Raw genomic sequence first — 18,481 nt, 5'->3', positions numbered from 1 at the left:
AAGTAATGTATATAGGCACAGTAATTAAATTCATGAACCACGTTTGGCCAACACCGTTCCTTGTTATTAACAACTCCACGTTAACTCGTAGACAAAGTCTAATTCTCTCGCACAAAGCGGACAAAGTCACTTTGTCACCTTTGCCATTGTGGAGCCGAGAGCTGCCAAACAAGGAGATGCAGTACGAGCTCCTCGTACTGCATCTCAACCGTATCTGGTCACTCCGGCAATTAAACATCACGGCACATTGTTCTCGAGAAACTCCCAGATTGCAGCCGCACCACAAACGACACCTCTGAAATGTCCGCAACTCTGAAGGGTTATATTCCAAAAACACATTTTAGATTTAAAAAAAGTGTTAATTTCATTTTAATTCAAATTATCTTAATACACTATTTACATACTTTCTTTAAGAGTTTTGCATCAGTTGATTTTGTTGGTTGATTATTATATTTATGCTTTGAGAACATTTTAAATAGAATATTGTTTGGACTTAAAAGTGTATATTTCATCAAATAAAGGTTTTATTTTATTCTTAAAATTTAAATTACATAAAACATGAATTAACTAGGATTTGTGGATAATTAAATATGGTCATTTATCATCTTTTTTTAATTCATATTAAGTCTCAACACGGCATGATATCTTAATGTTTTAATTAGCCTTTTTCACAGAAGACATTTGGACATGTCACAGTGGGACAAGCAGAGGTGTGAATAATGAAACTAAAGATGAATCCATTAAACTTCAGTTTCATGGTCGCGACGCTTGAATACAACAGAGCCGTTGTTAACGTTATTAGCTTTTCTTAGGACAAGTCAAAAGCCGGCTGTGAAAAACACTCGTTTTGTTCTAATATTGACTTAAAATCAGATTTTAAAAAGTTATATTATTTTGAATTCAATATCCCAACAGACGTATAATTAAAACAAAGGTTCTTAACATATTTTACGGAGTTAATCTGCCTTTTAAAGGTAGATAAGTAAGTTAGTGCGTCTGCTGGGTAGCAAGATTTATCTACTTTTTGAACTTACATATCCAGAAATCATTCATTCAGACACATTTACAGGGTCTGAATTTGAAGAAATGTGCTTTTCTCTGATGCGTCCCAAATCCATGGTTTATGCTGTATCTTTACATGTTTGTGCAGCTCTGCATATCAGATATCAGATTTTGGAGTGAAACCCTTGATGTGGGAGGAAATGTACATGTTAATGTTAGTAAGTACCATCAGTGCAGCGAAAGGCATTCGACTTGTGGAGGTTCATCCTGGTTCCACTCGTGGCTGGAAGAAGATGACTTCACGGTGTCTTTTAGCTCTGTCATGGAATCCATTAGCCCCTTCCCCACATGTTTTATGACGGAGGGGTCTGAGGATCGGAAAAAAAAAGGCGATGACATCCTTTACTTCTTCAGACACTGGTACATCAGTGCTCGTGGATTCAGCATGTAGCGCTCAGAGTTGAGTAACTTGGTGAGATACTGCGGCACCGGAGCCCGAGGAGCCATGTAGGATACGCCGGGGCTGACGGCCATCACCTCCGCAATCTTCTGCTTCATCTCCTTTATCTCCCGGTCCTGCCTCATCACTTTGTCTGTCCGACAAACAGAAAGGTAACACATGAGGCCGGGCTCAACACTAACTTTACAGACTATACAATGCTTTATATTACATTTGTTATTTGACACACTATACTACGATATTTTTTAGGACTTTTTCTTTTTAATATTCTATACAATGACTTTTTTATGGCAAACTATACTATGACACACACATTTAAAATGAAGTTGCACAATGAGACAAAATAAATGTGAACCTTGAGCGATTTCCAGCTGTCGGCGTGCGTCTCCCAGAGCGGAGAACAGGTCCAGTTTGATGCGAGTCTCTGCGCTCAGGTTGTACTCCAGATGTTGAGCTTTCTCCTGCATGGCTGACAGAGTGGACAGCAGCATGTCTGTCTCTTTCTCCACACAACGGTACTTTCCCAGAGCCTGAGACCAAAAACACAGCGACGGTGAGAACACGTGTAAAACGCCACAACATCGATCGACATTGTGTGATGACCACCTGATTCGGTGCTTTGGTTTCCTAAGTTTTTTTAATCTTTTTAAAATGTCATAGTCGGTGATTCTCTATGTTTCTTTTGCCTTCATGAACACGTGTCACTTAGGAAACCAACGCACCGCAGAGAGAAAACTATTTCCAGCCATTCATGAAACCTGCACATTATGTTAGATGTATAGATGCTCTGAGGGATGATTATTTATGTGTTAACACCGACTTTTAATAAACATTTTGAGGTAGGTGACCTGACATTCTTTATTAAAGCAGTGCAGGGTTTTAATGAAAGACCTGGCGTTTTGTTTCAGCATGCTTCATGGAGAGTACGTCACTAAAATGAAATCAAAGACATCGCACAGTACAACACCTGATGTCAAGACGACAAAAACAACCATACGATATCACATATGCATACTGATATGATGACAAAAGTGCAATATGTTGACTGCAGGCCAAAATAAAATAGATTCAAAACAATACTAAATGGTCCCGATGAACGAGCTAATAGAGTTCACAAACACAAAAGAGTTACAGACATAAAGAAACAAACAGCAAAAACGACTACATGACCAAACTGAGGACAACCAAGTACTGGACGACTGGAGACTCACAGACACTTAAACTCACAAGTTCAATAGTGTAAAAAGATACCTCAATATCACTCTCTAGATCTACCACACGACTCTCTTTCACTTGACACTCCAGCTGTAGTTGTTTGTACTCTGTCTCTAGATCTTTAACTCTTTTCCTTAACATTTGGGTTTCACAGTGTTCCTGCCTGGTGTAGGAGATGGAGAAAATAACAGTTTCCAGCAGTAAGAGAAGTGTTTCATTAGAAGGAATGAAGACCAGTTTACACAGACAGAAACATGACATTTCATTTGCATTGGTCTTGTTTTCGCTTTTTTTTTTTGCAATGCATATGGTTACATATAATGCAAGGAAATATATTAACAATCTGTAAACAAAATGTCATGTATGCATTAAATGAATAGTTTGACATTTCGCCAAATACACTTATTTTCAATATAAAGCCACAGTTAGCGTTAGCTTAGCTTAGCACAAAGACTGGAAGCAGGGGGAAACAGCTAGCCTGTCCTGAGGTAACACAATTGACCTACGAGCACCTCTAAAGCTAATTAAGGTTAATGTTAGTTGTATCTCCTTTGTTAAAAGTTTAAACATACATTTTACAGCGGGTTATGTCCTGGACTATTTCTTAGCTAGGCAAAGTCAAAGAAATAGTTCCACTCATAAATCACATCAGTGGTGTTTTTTTTACTCTTCCGTTTGTGTACACATTGGGAACGAGACACGACGGGTTAAATGGCGACGTTGTGTCTAACGGTGTGGTGACGGTCTAGTGGTACGCCTTCCAAACAAAACACTAGAAGGTCGGGAGTTCAATACCAGGCTGCCACCCTGAGCAAGGTACTTAACCCTGAGTTGCTCCAGGGAGACTGTCCCTGTACTAAGTCGCTCTGGATAAGAGCGTCTGCTAAATGACCTGTAACTGTTACTAACCTTTGGACAGAGCCAAGCTAGCTGTTTGCTAAGCTAAGCTAACTCAGCTTCTCACTGAACACGCAGACGTGAGCGTGTTATCGATCTCCTCCTCAGGAAAGCCAATAAGTATAATTTAAACGACTTATTCAAACGTTTGGCCGTACACTCACTACTTGTACTCAGTAGCATTCAAATGCAGATCCAGCTTTACTTTCCAGGCACTGAGCCGCTTCGGTGACGAGGCATTTTAAAGGTTTGATAGGTGTGATTTACCGGTTCGTTAGACTCCGTGCTGTGCTGGCTGCTTCCTCCAGTTTCTGAGCCTGAAGCTCCGCCAACTGTTTCTCAACAGAGAGTCTGGCCTCCGTCTCGGCTCTGGTCTTCTTCTCCAGCATCGCACTGCTCTGTCTGTCCCTCTGCTTAGTTTTAGACAGACACAGAATCCTGAAGAAGAAAAAGCATTAATCTCACTTTGCATAATGTCAAAAATAAGCCCGTCAAGAAGTGGGTTTGAGATGAACTTCAGTGTCTTCACAGGAAACCTTGTAGTTGCTGGAGAGCACCTTGCTTTCAAAACTGGAGCATGTCTTATCAGAACGGGTGGCGCTGATCAAAGCTGTGCATAACAGGCTCATCGCAGACCAGATTTAAAGCCTCTGGCTGCTGTTTGTGGGTTTGATGTGGTAAATGTGTTGATAATTCATCTGCGATTGGATAGACTGCGTAACGAAGTCAATTTCTTTAGAGCAAAGTTTGCAATGTGTTTAAAGTATTAATCTGTGTGTTTCCAGATAAAACTGCACAGTCACATTTCTCCTACTGCGTAAACAAGATAAAGGCACTAATTCAAAGAGTCAGAACGCGTTAGCCCCAAACCATATCAATAAAACATTTTTTTTAAAGATGTAATATTCTCGTGAAAGATTTCAGTAAGCTTCAAGTAGTTATCATTTATTTATGGATGAGAACTGTAAGCCACAATCCCTCAACATTAAAAATGACTTCATAAGATATTAATTCCATTTAATAAAAAGAGAAACATCAGTGGTTCTGAGGATTAAAACATCAGCCCACAAACGGTTTGCATTCACACAGATAACCACAGTCCTCGCAGCCTCTCTGCACGCATTCATCCCTGTCTTCCTTTTTTATTTATAGACTGATGTAATGTGTAAAACAGCCCACAGAAGGAGCCAACGAGCCTTCAGCAGAGGATGACTCACCTGCTCTGGAGCAGCATGTTGGACTGTCTGAGCAGGGAAACCTCTGGTCTCAGGCTCCTCTCGCTGTTGGTCAAGTTGCAGATGTGACTTCGCAGCTCCTGCTCGCTCTGCCTGCTCACCTGCAGCTCGCCCTTCAGCCTCCTCAGCTCCTGATCCAGCCTGGAAGACGACAAAGGTAGAGTTTATAAGAAAGAGATTATTTTAGCCCATTTCACGAGCACACGTCGAAGTAAACGGTGGCATACCTGGTCATCTGCTCAGCGTGGTGATTGTGAGCTGCTGTGGCACTCTTCTCCGGGACGTCCCGGTTGGGGCTGACTGTTTTTGAGCTGGATCTCTGCTTCTTCTCGGTCCTCCCTGCAGGGGGTGAAGGAGTGTTTGTGCTGCCTCTGCTGGCTTTTGGCGAGGAACTTTTAGCCGCCCGTGTAGCTTTGCTTCCTTGCTCATCTTGAGGTAGATTCTCCGGGGAGGTGGTGGATTCCGGTCCTCCTGCCCCGCAGGGCAGCAGATCTCTGGACTCACTAGGTTTGGACGATAACGGCCGCCGGTTTGATTCAGCTGGCCTCACCTCCTGCGTTCCCTTCTCTGTCGCTCTCTCTTCACTGCGGATCTGGAGGCAGTCCACAGTGTGCACCTCATCCTGGGCCACCACAGCGCCGTTCTGACACTGATACTGAGTCGACTCAGGTTTTATCTTCCATTTTGAGTCTGCAAGTACGGGCAGAAACAGAAGAATGAGTCTACTATGATCTAAAGTCTGCAGCTAGGATAAGAAGGGTGCAAAGACATCTGCAGTCTGATGTCTTGTGAACAGTGGAGAAAGTTTTCTATTATCTAATTGCAATTATTTTGACTGATAATGCAATTACTATATGATTCCTGTTATTTTTTAAGTCTGTAGAAAAGAAAGGGGGGGGGGGGGGGGGGGGAAAGCGAGGACGACTTCCTCTTTAAATGTTCCCTAAGTCTCGGCATGGATCTGACATTTACATTTTGGGTAGGTCTTTCCCACTCATCATTTGGAACAGTGTACTTCGAGTGATCCCACAAACAAAAAAGTTCCGAACCTCTGATCTCATAAACTCGGAAGGTGTAGTAATAGATGGTGCAAGAAGACTTACTGCTGCTGCCATCTGTGCCAGTCTTGGGGTAAACCTGCAGGCCTGGAGGGAGCGAGTGCTGCAGGAGGTGCATGTGGAAGTCATTCTCACTCTGCACAGCTTTCTGTATGCGCAGCTTGAAGATGTTGGTGAAGTAGCAGGTGGCATCAAACCCCAGATACACGACAGGATATCCGATGCTGAACGTGAACACAAAGGGAGAAAGAGTTGTAATACGCGTCTCACATTAAAAAGATACTTGTTGATGTTACTTGATGGCATTAAAGGGAATCTACTCCTTTTATTAATCTACGGCGTAGAAACATCTAGGCCGATTCATAATATAACTCAAGAGGATTAATAAAAATTTCAACTTCAATTCATTTTATGTAAGAAATCTCAAATCGGAATATTCTTCTCAGGGCAGAAAGGGTGATTTGTGTCGAATCAACATACCAGTGTGCAGCAAAAAGATGAGACAGGTTAGCATGAGAGGTCTTAAGGTCTTTGAGTCGAAGTGACGCCTCTGTGTACACAAGCAGAATCCACAGGGACACCGTCGATATACAGATGCCTTTCTCTGCAGAGAAATGTGAAACAATCAGATGTGAAGAGATGGATACAAATAAAATCACTGATAATTCAATTAAATTGTATAAAACAAATGTTTGTATATGACGTATGGAAAGCTTTACTAGGACTTTTTATGATTTGTACATACTATACTGTGACTTATGACATCTTAATGGCAAAAGTTTGGTATATTTAGTCAGAAATGCAGTAAAAACAAACAATAATCCACACACTCACCTGTGTGCCATATGTAATTGAATAACACATAGGTGCTTGCCACAAAGAACAGCCAGTGCAAAGGCACAAAGATTAAACAAAAGATGTCCAAAGTGAAGGCAGCACAAACAAAAACAACACAAATAATCTGCGAAAACAAAGAAAGAGACAATAACATTAATTTCAGGAAATATGCACTGGATTCGTTCTGTGGGATTATCATCGTCTGGACACACGAAGTGAAATCACACAGGGGGGGTTCTCACCAGCCCGTGGCAGTGGAAAGTGGTGTATACGCTTCCAAAGAAGAGCCAGCAGGGCCACAAGTACTCCAGTCTGAATTCAAGGATGAAATCTGCCAGCAGCACCAGCGTCCACATCATCATAAACTTCAGGAAGGTGTACGCACTGCAAATAGACAGATGAAGTCCATAACAGGGCTTATTTTCATTATTGATTATTTTCTCTTGTTGTTTTAACAAAAACATGTTTATCAGAGTTTCCCAAAGCCCAAGATGATGTCATCAAATGTCAAACCTCCACAACTCCAAGATATCAAGTTTACATTCAGGCATAGAGATGTAAAGAAACCAGAAATAAATAGAAATAGAAGAAATATTCACATTTAAGAAGCTGGAATGAGGGAATTTTGACTTTTTTTTTTTTTTTTTAATGACTCAAACAATTATCAAAATATTTGGCAATTAATTGAATGGATGACAATTAATCAATGTAGTCCATTTATTATTATTATTATTATTATTATTATTATTATTATTATTATTATTATACATAAAACATCATCAGGGATGTGTATTCAGTCTGGACAAATGTAAAACAAATATGTATTCTAGGCTCTGGTTCTAGTAAGTAAAGACATTTCAGATACATCGAAGCCTTGTCAAAGCGTTTGACGCACACGCTGAAGCCAAAACAAAGCTGGGAATTGGATACACGTTGAGAAACATATAATTGAGCAGGTGCGTCCTAAAACTGCAGTCCGTCTTTTTAAGTAGAGGCACAACAGAACAATGACTGCTCCCTCATTCCTTTTATCAGGCGACCACGAGCCAAGCCGGAGCTGAGGTTTCCTCCTTTGTTCTGATCACATCACCCCTTCTTTGTTTGGTAACCATGGCAATATTTCATCTGGAGGAGAGAGGCAGCACCAGCATCCTACTGCACATGCAAGTTGTAATCTTCCTTTTAATGTGACTGATATCAATATATAATTGAATTTATCTTGTTTTACTTAATAAAATTGTAAATATGCAACAATTAAAAACAATGTTTTATCTGAAAATGTGAGGAGGGAAAGCAGCGTAAATTAGCCTTATTATGTTACTGAAATAGTTTATTTTATTTCACTTGTATTTTAAATATAGTTATAACAAGTTATTCCACAACAAAAAAAGCAATATGACGTTTTTAAGAGTAAAGAGGGAGAGAAATGGAGGACTACAGCATCTTAAATTCTTTAAAGAAGTTTAAATAAATCTTGTAATATTACCAATAGAGTATATTAATTTATCTTTATGTTTATCATAGCTGTTAATTCACAATAAAAGGAGCAAGAATTGTATACCTGATTGCAAATTCAAATAAAAGAAGAAGAAAGAAATAAAGTCTAGGCCATTGAACCATTGTTTATTTACTGTCTTGCTCATGTGAAACAATGCACAATTAAAACAAGTGGTTTCTCTCTCCTGAGGCAGTCTTTTCTTGTCTGGACTGTCTAGACGCTTTCGACTTATGCTTTAATTTGTGCAAAATGATCCGCTTTTCTTTAGCCTAAGAGGAACATTCAGTAAATACAAACGTAATGCGTTAATTGTACGCGCATTTCGGCCTAACTGAGACAGTGTAAAAGCAGATGTAACAAGCCTGAGGAGGAGCAGGCCGACGTTAACTTGCACAGCTGCTGATTTCTGTCTTTGCGTAAACAATGTCGGGTGAAGTAACTCGCTCAACATTTCTACGCTTCTGTCTCTCTGCGCAGTTAAACCTCAACGAGGCGTATTACAGCTCCAGACTTGGCGCGTGCAAAAATGTGAGACACGAGATGAAGTGATGTGGGATGTGAGGCAGACAGGTGAGCTGGATGACGACGGCTGAAATTTACACAAAGACGACGAGGCACCACAACAAAAGCAGAAGCCTCCGCCAGGCGACGCTAACCTTTCAGACAGCTTCTCCGTTATTTTCAGTTTTTTCATTTTCCGTAGCCTGCTCGCGTCCACATAACGTTTCTTCATCGTATGGCTTCTACTCCCTCCGTGCTGTTGTTTTGACACCGCAGCAGAAGCAGCGGCAGCGGACACAGAAAAAAAAAGGGGGCAGAAAAGAAGGAAGAAGATCCCTCGTTGTGGAAGAGGATGTGCAGCGCAACCTGTGATGATGTCTGGACACAGATACAGGCTCTGCGCATGCGCAGTGGATGTTGTACCTACAAGTGTTCATCGCAGGAGGGGAGCAGAACAACACACTGTACACACTGTACCCAATAAATTAACCTCTTTGTGCCCAAACACTATATTTAGTATGATAAGAAAAATGTGGATATTTGAACAAGTGTCTAACAGTATAACTTTCATATCTTTTAGATCACATGAGAACACTGAATATCTTGCATATCTTTGATATTCAAATTGTGTTATGTTCATAGATACACACATACTTGATTGTGCACCTTCTGAGATACAGCCATACTCTTGTCATACTACTGTATATTTAGTCTTTGGGCGAACATGGCGGACTAGAATGATAAGAAAAACTCACTTTTCAGCCAAATGTTTGAGCGATTTTTAAATTTTCTTCACATTTGTGCTTAGGGTAAGCCCAGAGAACCCTTCCACCAAAGCAATTTCAAAATGACAGTTGTAGACACAAATGAGTAAATTAATAATATAAAATTGTCATTAGGGATGCGCCGATCTGATGTCGGTATTCGTCCGATACTGGCCAAAATCACTGGATCAAATATCAGAGGGAAGAAAGAAATCTATCAACAACTGTCACTGAGCTTTTACAATTAAGCGGTTTGATTGTATAGAAAATAGTGAGAAATGTCATCACTAGTACCTAAAGCCCATGCGTGACACCTTGACAGTGTTTGTTTTGTCCAACCAACAGTCCAAACCTCAAAATTATTAAAAAATACATTTAAATTATTAAAAGTAACTACAAGGAAAAGCAGTAAATCCTCACATTTTATAAACTGGAAGTGTTTTACATAATAACTACAACATAATGTCTTAGATGATTATCAAAATAGTGATCAATTAATTGTTTTGTAAAAAATTAATTTGGAAAGTAACGATAGCGGTCAACTAATGGAGTAAAACGTACAATACTTTCCTCTGAATTGTAGTGGAGTAGATATAAATATACTTAGTTATATTCCACTACTGCCTGTCATACAAAAAGGCTCTAATCCTATCATATGTATATTTATAGATGCCATTAAAGGTCACAATTATAAGGTCACTGCAAAGTCAATCGCCTCTGAGCACAATCAGGATTTAGATTGTATTATATCAGAATCCTTTATATAATAATGTAACACTTTACCACAAAGTTCTGTAAGGTCACATTTCAAAAACCTTCTTTAGTGAGTAGGACAGGCTGATAACAAAACAAAAGACATGAAGTATGATAATGTAAATACAACGTTGACATCCCGTTGATCAATCAGTAGACCCGGTTATTTTAGATTGTTCTGTTAATTTTTCTTTTTTCCAGAGAAATATCAATGTTATTTATACAATTGTTTCTGTTTTGGCTTAAAGTCATTCCCATAGATTATTATTTAATCCATTAAAGATTAAAATCAACAATTAAGAGATATGAGAGACGTTATTGTCCTCCAGTATGCAGTGCAGTGCCGAACATAGAGGAGCGACTTCTCCTGGTCGAAAAAAGACCACACATAAGGGGACAAGAGCACAAAACAAGGTACACACATGCAGTGCAATACGCAGGACAAAAACTATTACAATATTGTGTTAAAAATAGAATAATCCATCCATCCATCCATCGTCTACCGCTTATCCGGGATCGGGTCACGGGGGCAGCAGCTCCAGTAAGGAACCCCAATCTTCCCTTCTCCGGGCCACATCCTCCAGCTCCGACTGGGGGATCCTGAGGCGTTCCCAGGCCAGTGAGGAGATATAATCTCTCCACTGAGTCCTGGGTCTTCCCCGGGGTCTCCTCCCAGCTGGACGTGCCTGGAAACACCTCCATAGGGAGGCGCCCAGGTGGCATCCTTACTAGATGCCCGAACCACCTCAACTGGCTCCTTTCAACGTAAAGGAGCAGCGGCTCTACTCCGAGTCTCTCACGGATGGCTGAGCTTCTCACCCTATCTCTAAGGGAGACGCCAGCCACCCGTCTGAGAAAACCCATTTCGGCCGCTTGTACCCGTGATTTCGTTCTTTCGGTCATGACCCAGCCTTCATGACCATAGGTGAGGGTAGGAACGAAGATCGACCGGTATATTGAGAGCTTTGCCTTCTGGCTCAGCTCTCTTTTCGTCACAACGGTGTGGTAAAGTGACTGTAATACCGTCCCCGCTGCTCTGATTCTCCGGCCAATCTCTTCGCTCCATCGTCCCCTCACTCGCGAAGAAGACCCCGAGGTACTTGAACTCCTTCAATTGGGGTAATGGCTCATTCCCTACCCGGAGTAGGCAATCCACCGGTTTCCTGCATAGAGCCATGGCCTCAGATCCCAACCGCTTCACACTCGGCTGCGAACCGATCCAGTGACTGTTGAAGGTCACAGACCGATGATGCCATAAGGACCACATCATCTGCAAAGAGCAGCGATGAGATCCTCAGGTCACCGAACTGCAACCCCTCTCCTCCATGACTACGCCTCGATATCCTATCCATGAAAATCACGAACAGGATTGGTGATAAAGCGCAGCCCTGGCGGAGGCCAACATTCACTGGAAACGAGTCTGACTTACTGCCAAGTATCCGGACACAACTCTCGCTTTGGGCGTACAGGGATTGGATGGCCCTCAAAAGAGACGCCCTCACCCCATACTCCCGCAGCACCTCCCACAGTATCACCCGGGGGACCCGGTCATACGCCTTCTCCAGATCCACAAAACACATGTAGACCGGATGGGCGTACTCCCAGGCCCCCTCCAGGATCCTTGCAAGAGTAAAGAGTTGGTCTGTTGTTCCACGACCAGGACGGAATCCGCATTGTTCCTCTTCAATCAGAAGTTCGACTACCGGCCGAACCCTCCTTTCCAGTACCTTGGAGTAGACTTTACCAGGGAGGCTGAGAAGTGTGATACCCCTGTAGTTGGCACACACTCTCTGGTCCCCCTTTTTAAATAGGGGAACCACCACCCCGGTCTGCCAACCCCTAGGCACTGTCCCAGACTTCCACACAATGTTGACGAGGCGTGTCAACCAAGACAGCCCCTCAACACCCAAAGCCTTCAGCATTTCTGGACGGATCTCATCAACCCCTGCGGCTTTGCCACTGTGGAGTTGTTTGACTTCCTCAGTGACTTCCATCAGGGAAATTGATGATGATCCCCCATCAGCTTCCAGCTCTGCCTCTACCATAGAGGGCGTGTTAGTCGGATTCAGGAGTTCCTCAAAGTGCTCCTTCCAGCGGCCGATAACCTTCTCAGTTGAAGTCAGCAGGGTCCCACCCTTGCTGTACACAGCTTGGATGGTTCCTCGCTTCCCCCTCCTGAGGTGCCGGATGGTTTTCCAGAAGCACCTTGGTGCCGATCCGAAAGTCCTTCTCCATAGCTTCTCCGAACTTCTCCCACACCTGCTGCTTTGCCTCTGACACGGCAGAAGCTGCCGCCCTTCTAGTCCTTCGATACCCTGCAACTGTTTCCGGAGTCCTCCCGGATAACATAACCCGGAAGGACTCCTTCTTCAGTGGGACGGCTTCCCTGACCACCGGGGTCCACCACGGTGTTCGAGGTTACCGCCCCTTGAGGCACCTAAGACCTTGAGACCACAGCTCATCACCGCAGCTTCAGCAATAGAGGTTTTGAACATCGCCCACTCAGGTTCAATGCCCCCAACCTCCACAGGGATGGCTGAAAAGCTCCGCCGGAGGTGTGAGTTAAAGATCCCCAGGACAGGGGCTTCCTCCAGACGTTCCCAGTTCACCCGCACTACCCGTTTGGGTTTACCAGGTCTGTCCAGAGTCTTCCCCCACCCCTTGATCCAACTCACCACCAGATGGTGATCAGTCGACGGCTCCGCCCCTCTCTTCACCCGAGTGTCCAAAACATGCGGCCTCAGATCAGACGATACGATTACAAAATCGATCATTGACCTTTGGCCTAGGGTGCTCTGGTACCACGTGCACTTATGAGCATCCTTATGTTCGAACATGGTGTTTGTTATGGCCATTCCATGACTAGCACAGAAGTCCAACAACAAACGACCGTTCGGGTTTAGATCAGGGAGGCCCTTCCTCCCAATCACGCCTCTCCAGGTGTCTCCATCGTTTCCCACGTGTGCGTTGAAGTCTCCCAGCAAGACTACGGAGTCCCCTACTGGAGCCCCCTGCAGGGCTCCTATCCAGGGTCTCCAAGAAGGCCGAATACTCAGAACTGCGGTTTGGGGCATAGGCACAAACAACAGTCAGAGTTTTCCCCCCCATAACCCGAAGGCGTAGGGAGGTGACCCTCTCGTCCACCGGGATAAACTCCAACGTAGCGGCGCTCAGCCGGGGGCTAGTGAGTATCCCCACCCCGGCCTGACGCCTCACACCTTGGGCAACTCCGGAGAAGAATAGAGTCCAACCCCTATCCGGGAGTACGGTTCCAGAGCCAAGACTGTGCATGGAGGTAAGCCCCACCAGATCCAACTGTTAGCGATCCACCTCCCGCACTAGTTCTGGCTCCTTCCCCCACAGAGAGGTGACGTTCCACGTCCCCAGAGCCAGCCTCTGCTGCCCGGGTCTGGTCCGTCGAGGTCCCTGACCATCACTGCCACCCGTGTGACAGCGCACCCGACCCCAGCGGTTTTTCCCATGAGTGGTGGGCCCACAAGATGGATGGATGGGAGGCACCATGTAGCTTCTTCGGGCTATGCCCGACCGGGCTCCGTGGCAAACCCGGCCACCAGGCGCTCGCTGTCGGGCCCTCCCTCTGGGCCTGGCTCCAGACGGGGGCCCCGGGCTTCCTCCGGGCAGGGTCTCTCCTTTCCTTTCCCTTTCTTTCTTAAATATTAAATTAGAATAAGTGTAAAGTGTAAGTTGTGTCATAGCAGCATTAACTGTTTGCGGGTCCCTGACGATATTTGTGTAGAGATGAATGTTAAGTAGGAAGAGTTAGTGACCACTAAAGTGAGATATGTCATCATTGTATGCAAACAGAAATGATGCACCTTACAGAATAGCATCATGTTAGAAGATTTAAAAACTTACAGGCCCATTCAATCAAAAAGAGCTTCATAAACTGCCAAGGACAAGAGAGGGAGAAATCTTATCATTGTTACAGTAGTTTAACCTTTTAATTATCAAGGTTTCATTTAGATACCATGTTCCACTTGATGTTTCACACCCTCTGCTCATAACCTTGCCACATATGCGGAACATACTTCATGCCCCTTTATCACAGTTATCATGAAGAACACATGTAATATGTAAACACACAGCTTCAGCTTTACATATCATCAAGGGCATTTCACCGGTCCTGCGTATATAAGTGACACCTGTGGCTCTCGGAGGACAACAGTCCTGGTCTTAACCATGGCCACGTACACTTTCACCTTCCTGTGCGCCTTGGGCGTCTTCGCTGCTCTTCAGGGTCCGAGCACCTCGGTGTTAGGAGCCCGGCTGGTAAGTGAAATGAAATTATATATAGATATATTACTTGTTTCTATGTTATAAAACGTAAATGTCTTTATTTTTACTTCTTATGTGCAATAAACTAACATTTATTTCTCTCTCTCTCTCTCTCCCATTTCTGAAAACCATGCTTATTAAAGGGGGGTGAGTGTTTGTAATTATTATTATTATTATTATTATTATTATTATAAGATATATAATCATATATATCACACTTCACAAAAATCAATTGTTTGGTTTTAAATTGCTTTTATTTTCGGCCCCGGAGGATCACCCACGAGCCTCTTCCAAACTGACCCCAATGAGATCGTGAACAAGCATAACGACCTGAGAAGAAATGTTCAGCCTACTGCGAGCAACATGTTGGAAATGGTAACATCCTAATGATGCATTAAAAAATACTGATTATTATTCTGAGCATGGATTCTCACTTGATCGAGCCTATTAAGAGATTGATTTGATATTACGCATGTTCCCTCTTGCAGCATATCAGTAAAACTAAATGTAATTACTTTCCAGACAAGGACACACACACTTTTTTGCTGGTGTTTATACTGTTGTGGGCTCCATGTGCTGATGTGTCCTCTGCTCCCCACAGAGCTGGAGCAGCGAGGCTGCAGCCAACGCTCAGAGATGGGCCAACACCTGCTCCATGACGCACAGCTCTGACTCCTCCAGAACGATCAGCAGTAAGTTCATTAGAACTCGTCTTGTTTGAAAAATTACAAAAAGATTTCCAGAAAACTACTTTGTTACTTAACAAGTTTGAATGATGTCTTTCAAGCATTTCTTGTCAGAGCGTAAAATCATCGTGTAATGCCTTCAATATTATGTATGATCAGACTAGTCCTTAGAACATTATGAAACTGGTTAGATTCATTATTTAGAACAACACCATGTGATGTAACGTTACATTAACTTAACTGTTTGTCTTTGGATTGAGTGCATAAAATTACAGAAAGATTAATCCGTTTATGTAGGTGACATTTCATGTAATTGTGATATATGATTTAGCACGTTACACCAGAGGTGGACGAACCAGCCAGTGTCTAATATTTAATAAGAAAAGTCAGTTTAGATTCAATGAATGTCATCTTTCAACTACTTCAAAAAGGATTTTTTTCTATCAAAAGAACAACACGAGTGGAGGGAGCAATACATAGAAAAGGGATATACTTTAGGGTTTATAGATTTGAACAGCACATAAAGTCCATCCGTCCTCAGGCATGAGAGTTAATGCTGATCAACTCAATTTCTCGGCTTTCACAAAGACAGTGTGCGGTGGAGACGATGCATTTCCTTTCATGTGTGACCATGAGTTGACCGCACATTCATAATGGGTTTTAAGAAGACTAAAGTATGTCTCTCTCTCTGTCCCTCTCCTCATCTGGAACTGTAGCTGGCGGCTGTGGAGAGAACCTGTACATGTCCAGCAGGGAGGACACCTGGAGTAACGCTGTCCAGGATTGGTACGATGAGGTGCAGAACTGGCGCTACGGAGTGGGATCTACCAATGGGAAAGTGGTCGGACACTTCACACAGGTGCACTTATATCTCGTTGTGTACAGTTCTATACAGTATTGCACAAAGTGAGATTTACTGTGAAAGTATCAAAACGCTCAATCCAATGAGAAATGCTCATAGCCCATGTTCAGAAACTGTACCTTTAAACGAGTCATCAGGACTTGATGTGATGCAACAACTATACTATATATGTATGTAGAAAGTGCCGCTACAGTGCCGTTAAAATCATTCCCCGGATAGCAGTGACGGCGAGAGCTCAGATACAGAAGACCCCGAAACAATGACCAATCAGAGCAGACTGGGCTTGTCAGGAGGGGAAGCCTTAAGAGACTGCCGCTAAAACAGAGCGTTTCAGAGGGTGAACACAGGTGTATTCAGACAGAGGGAATTAGAAAAATAATTAGCTTTTTGAGCATTAAAAGAATATAAACCAGTTCTAGTGCAAACCCAAAATATGTAAAGTATGAACCTGAAAATGAGCATAGCTGGAATGAGTTAAAAGGGATTCAGTGACTCCAAACAGTGACTATAAAAACAGTCTTATTCAGTACATTAATGAGCTCCTGGTGGTTTCATTGTATCTCTTGTCTGCACAGGTTGTCTGGTACAGATCCAACAAGGTTGGCTGCGCTGTGGCTTACTGTCCCAACTCTACATACAAGTACTTCTACGTCTGCCAATACTGCCCAGCGTGAGTACAACACTTACTGTTCTCCTTTTCAATGAAAAGTACAGCATATGTTCACACTTTTAGTGAATATTCACATGAATATTTATGTATGTGTCCATTGAGTTGAAAGGATCCAAGAGATTCCATTGTGTGTTCGTAAAATGTATTTAGGAAGTAAGTAAGAAAAAAAAGAAAAGGAAATAATCTTCACAAAAAGATAAGTGTTATGATTTTTGTACATTTCAGAGCACGGTGGCTTACTCTAAGTGCTATTGTAATACTAATAATCTTTTAAACTTCATTAGCATACTACTAAAGTGGATGCAAGAAAAAGCGCTGTGATGCTCCGCAGTAATGAGAAGTAAAACTGTAATTTGCATCTAATTTGTCCTTCTGCACTTCGCTGAGTAGTCATTAAATAGTTATTAAGTGCTCTGCTTTCTCAGATCGTATTCGTGACATCTTTGGGCTGAGTGTTTATTGCTGTAAAGTTTAATATTTGATGCTTTGGCCTACATCACAGTGGAAACTTCCAGTACACTCGCCCCTACAAATCAGGACCCTCCTGCGGTGACTGCCCCAATGCCTGCAACAACAAACTGTGCAGTAAGTGGCAAATACATTGTGAATACACATACATGATTGGAGTTTGGGTAAGACTTTACTACATTAAAGTGTGTTATAAACCATTTCTTAAACGTGTATATACTGCTTATATATGCTAAAAAAACAAGGGGGGTGTAAATCAAAGTATTGGGTTAGCTTTTACACATTAATTTTTAATAACTTATTCCTTTTAGCTTTACTTATTTGACATCAGGAGGACATTAAATGACAACAAAATGTCAAAGGTGACACAATAAAATCCAAGATTTATTTCCATTATAGTCAGTGATGCTGCAGGACTATAGGTGACATCACATCACGTAAAAACAGTACAATAAAAACCTAAATTATCATTATTTAAATCAAGTCAAAGAGCAAAAAGTAAAATATAAAGATTACTAATTGAGTTTAAACTAGAGCCCACAAGTTTCTTTAAGCACAGACAAAATAAAAGTATCATTCATTCACTGTATTAGCAGTTAGCCTGTGCATCTTGGAAACCCAGTAATGCTTTTATTTTAGAATAGATTTTCTATTATTATTAAATAATAGGGACATCATTCGGCTTCCTGTGTCTATTTCCTGGATGTCAAAGTAATGACTCCAACCAGAGAGATCATTTCTGCCTTCAGAACATCTTCGAGTAGAAGTCGCAGGTCTCCAATCTGAATAGTGAGCTACCTTGGATTATTACTTATATATATTTATGCATCCATTCTCCTTGTTCTGTCTCTTGCAGCCAACCCCTGTCCCTACACCGATAAGTACAACAACTGTGCTGATCTGAAGCAGCAGTGGACCTGCGGAAACAAGGACGTGGCCTCCTGGTGTCCCGCCTCCTGCAAGTGCAGCTCTCAGATCATTTAAACGTTCACACGGGCTCTGACTTATCCGTCAGTTTCAATTAAATAAACTTCCCTTTGAAACTTGCGTCCCTCTGCTGATTACTAAACAGGTCAAATAGCCTGAAGTATCAAACCGGAGATTAGAAAGGAAATTTACTTTGGCATAGCACCTCTCCGGACAAACAGGGGCAGGTGTCCTTTGACTACGTGTAAGGTGTGAGCTCTCAAAGAGGAAGGAGAACACATTTGACAGGGTGGGTTTGGCAGGAGTGGATAGGAAAAGTGATTACTCATCGTTTCATACAGCTGAGTGAAGA

The 18,481-nt window shown here is 42.5% G+C and overlaps 2 protein-coding genes across 2 annotated transcripts; one reads left to right on the top strand and one right to left on the bottom strand.

Moving 5' to 3' along the window:
* Window positions 1-71: 71 nt before the first annotated feature.
* Window positions 72-9,347, bottom strand: LOC115003722 (macoilin). The gene is made up of 11 exons (XM_029425622.1): window positions 8,859-9,347; window positions 6,947-7,088; window positions 6,702-6,828; window positions 6,348-6,471; window positions 5,913-6,091; window positions 5,037-5,499; window positions 4,792-4,950; window positions 3,842-4,012; window positions 2,714-2,840; window positions 1,818-1,992; window positions 72-1,595 (listed from the first exon to the last, which is right to left on the bottom strand). Exons 1-11 carry the CDS (start codon window positions 8,933-8,935, stop codon window positions 1,405-1,407), a joined length of 1,935 nt encoding a protein of 644 aa, XP_029281482.1. The 5' UTR covers window positions 8,936-9,347; the 3' UTR covers window positions 72-1,404.
* A 5,073-nt stretch (window positions 9,348-14,420) lies between these two features.
* Window positions 14,421-18,207, top strand: LOC115003898 (cysteine-rich venom protein TEL1-like). The gene is made up of 7 exons (XM_029425838.1): window positions 14,421-14,478; window positions 14,788-14,891; window positions 15,118-15,208; window positions 15,919-16,061; window positions 16,640-16,734; window positions 17,237-17,319; window positions 18,059-18,207. The coding sequence occupies exons 1-7, from the start codon at window positions 14,421-14,423 to the stop codon at window positions 18,184-18,186; spliced, it is 702 nt and encodes a 233-aa protein (XP_029281698.1). The 3' UTR covers window positions 18,187-18,207.
* The last annotated feature ends 274 nt before the right edge of the window (window positions 18,208-18,481 follow it).

Source organism: Cottoperca gobio, chromosome 24 (genome assembly GCF_900634415.1).
Source record: "Cottoperca gobio chromosome 24, fCotGob3.1, whole genome shotgun sequence".
Classification (NCBI taxonomy): Eukaryota; Metazoa; Chordata; class Actinopteri; order Perciformes; family Bovichtidae; genus Cottoperca; species Cottoperca gobio.
Note: the sequence above shows the minus strand (reverse complement) of the source record. Positions and strands in the feature narration are given on the sequence as shown.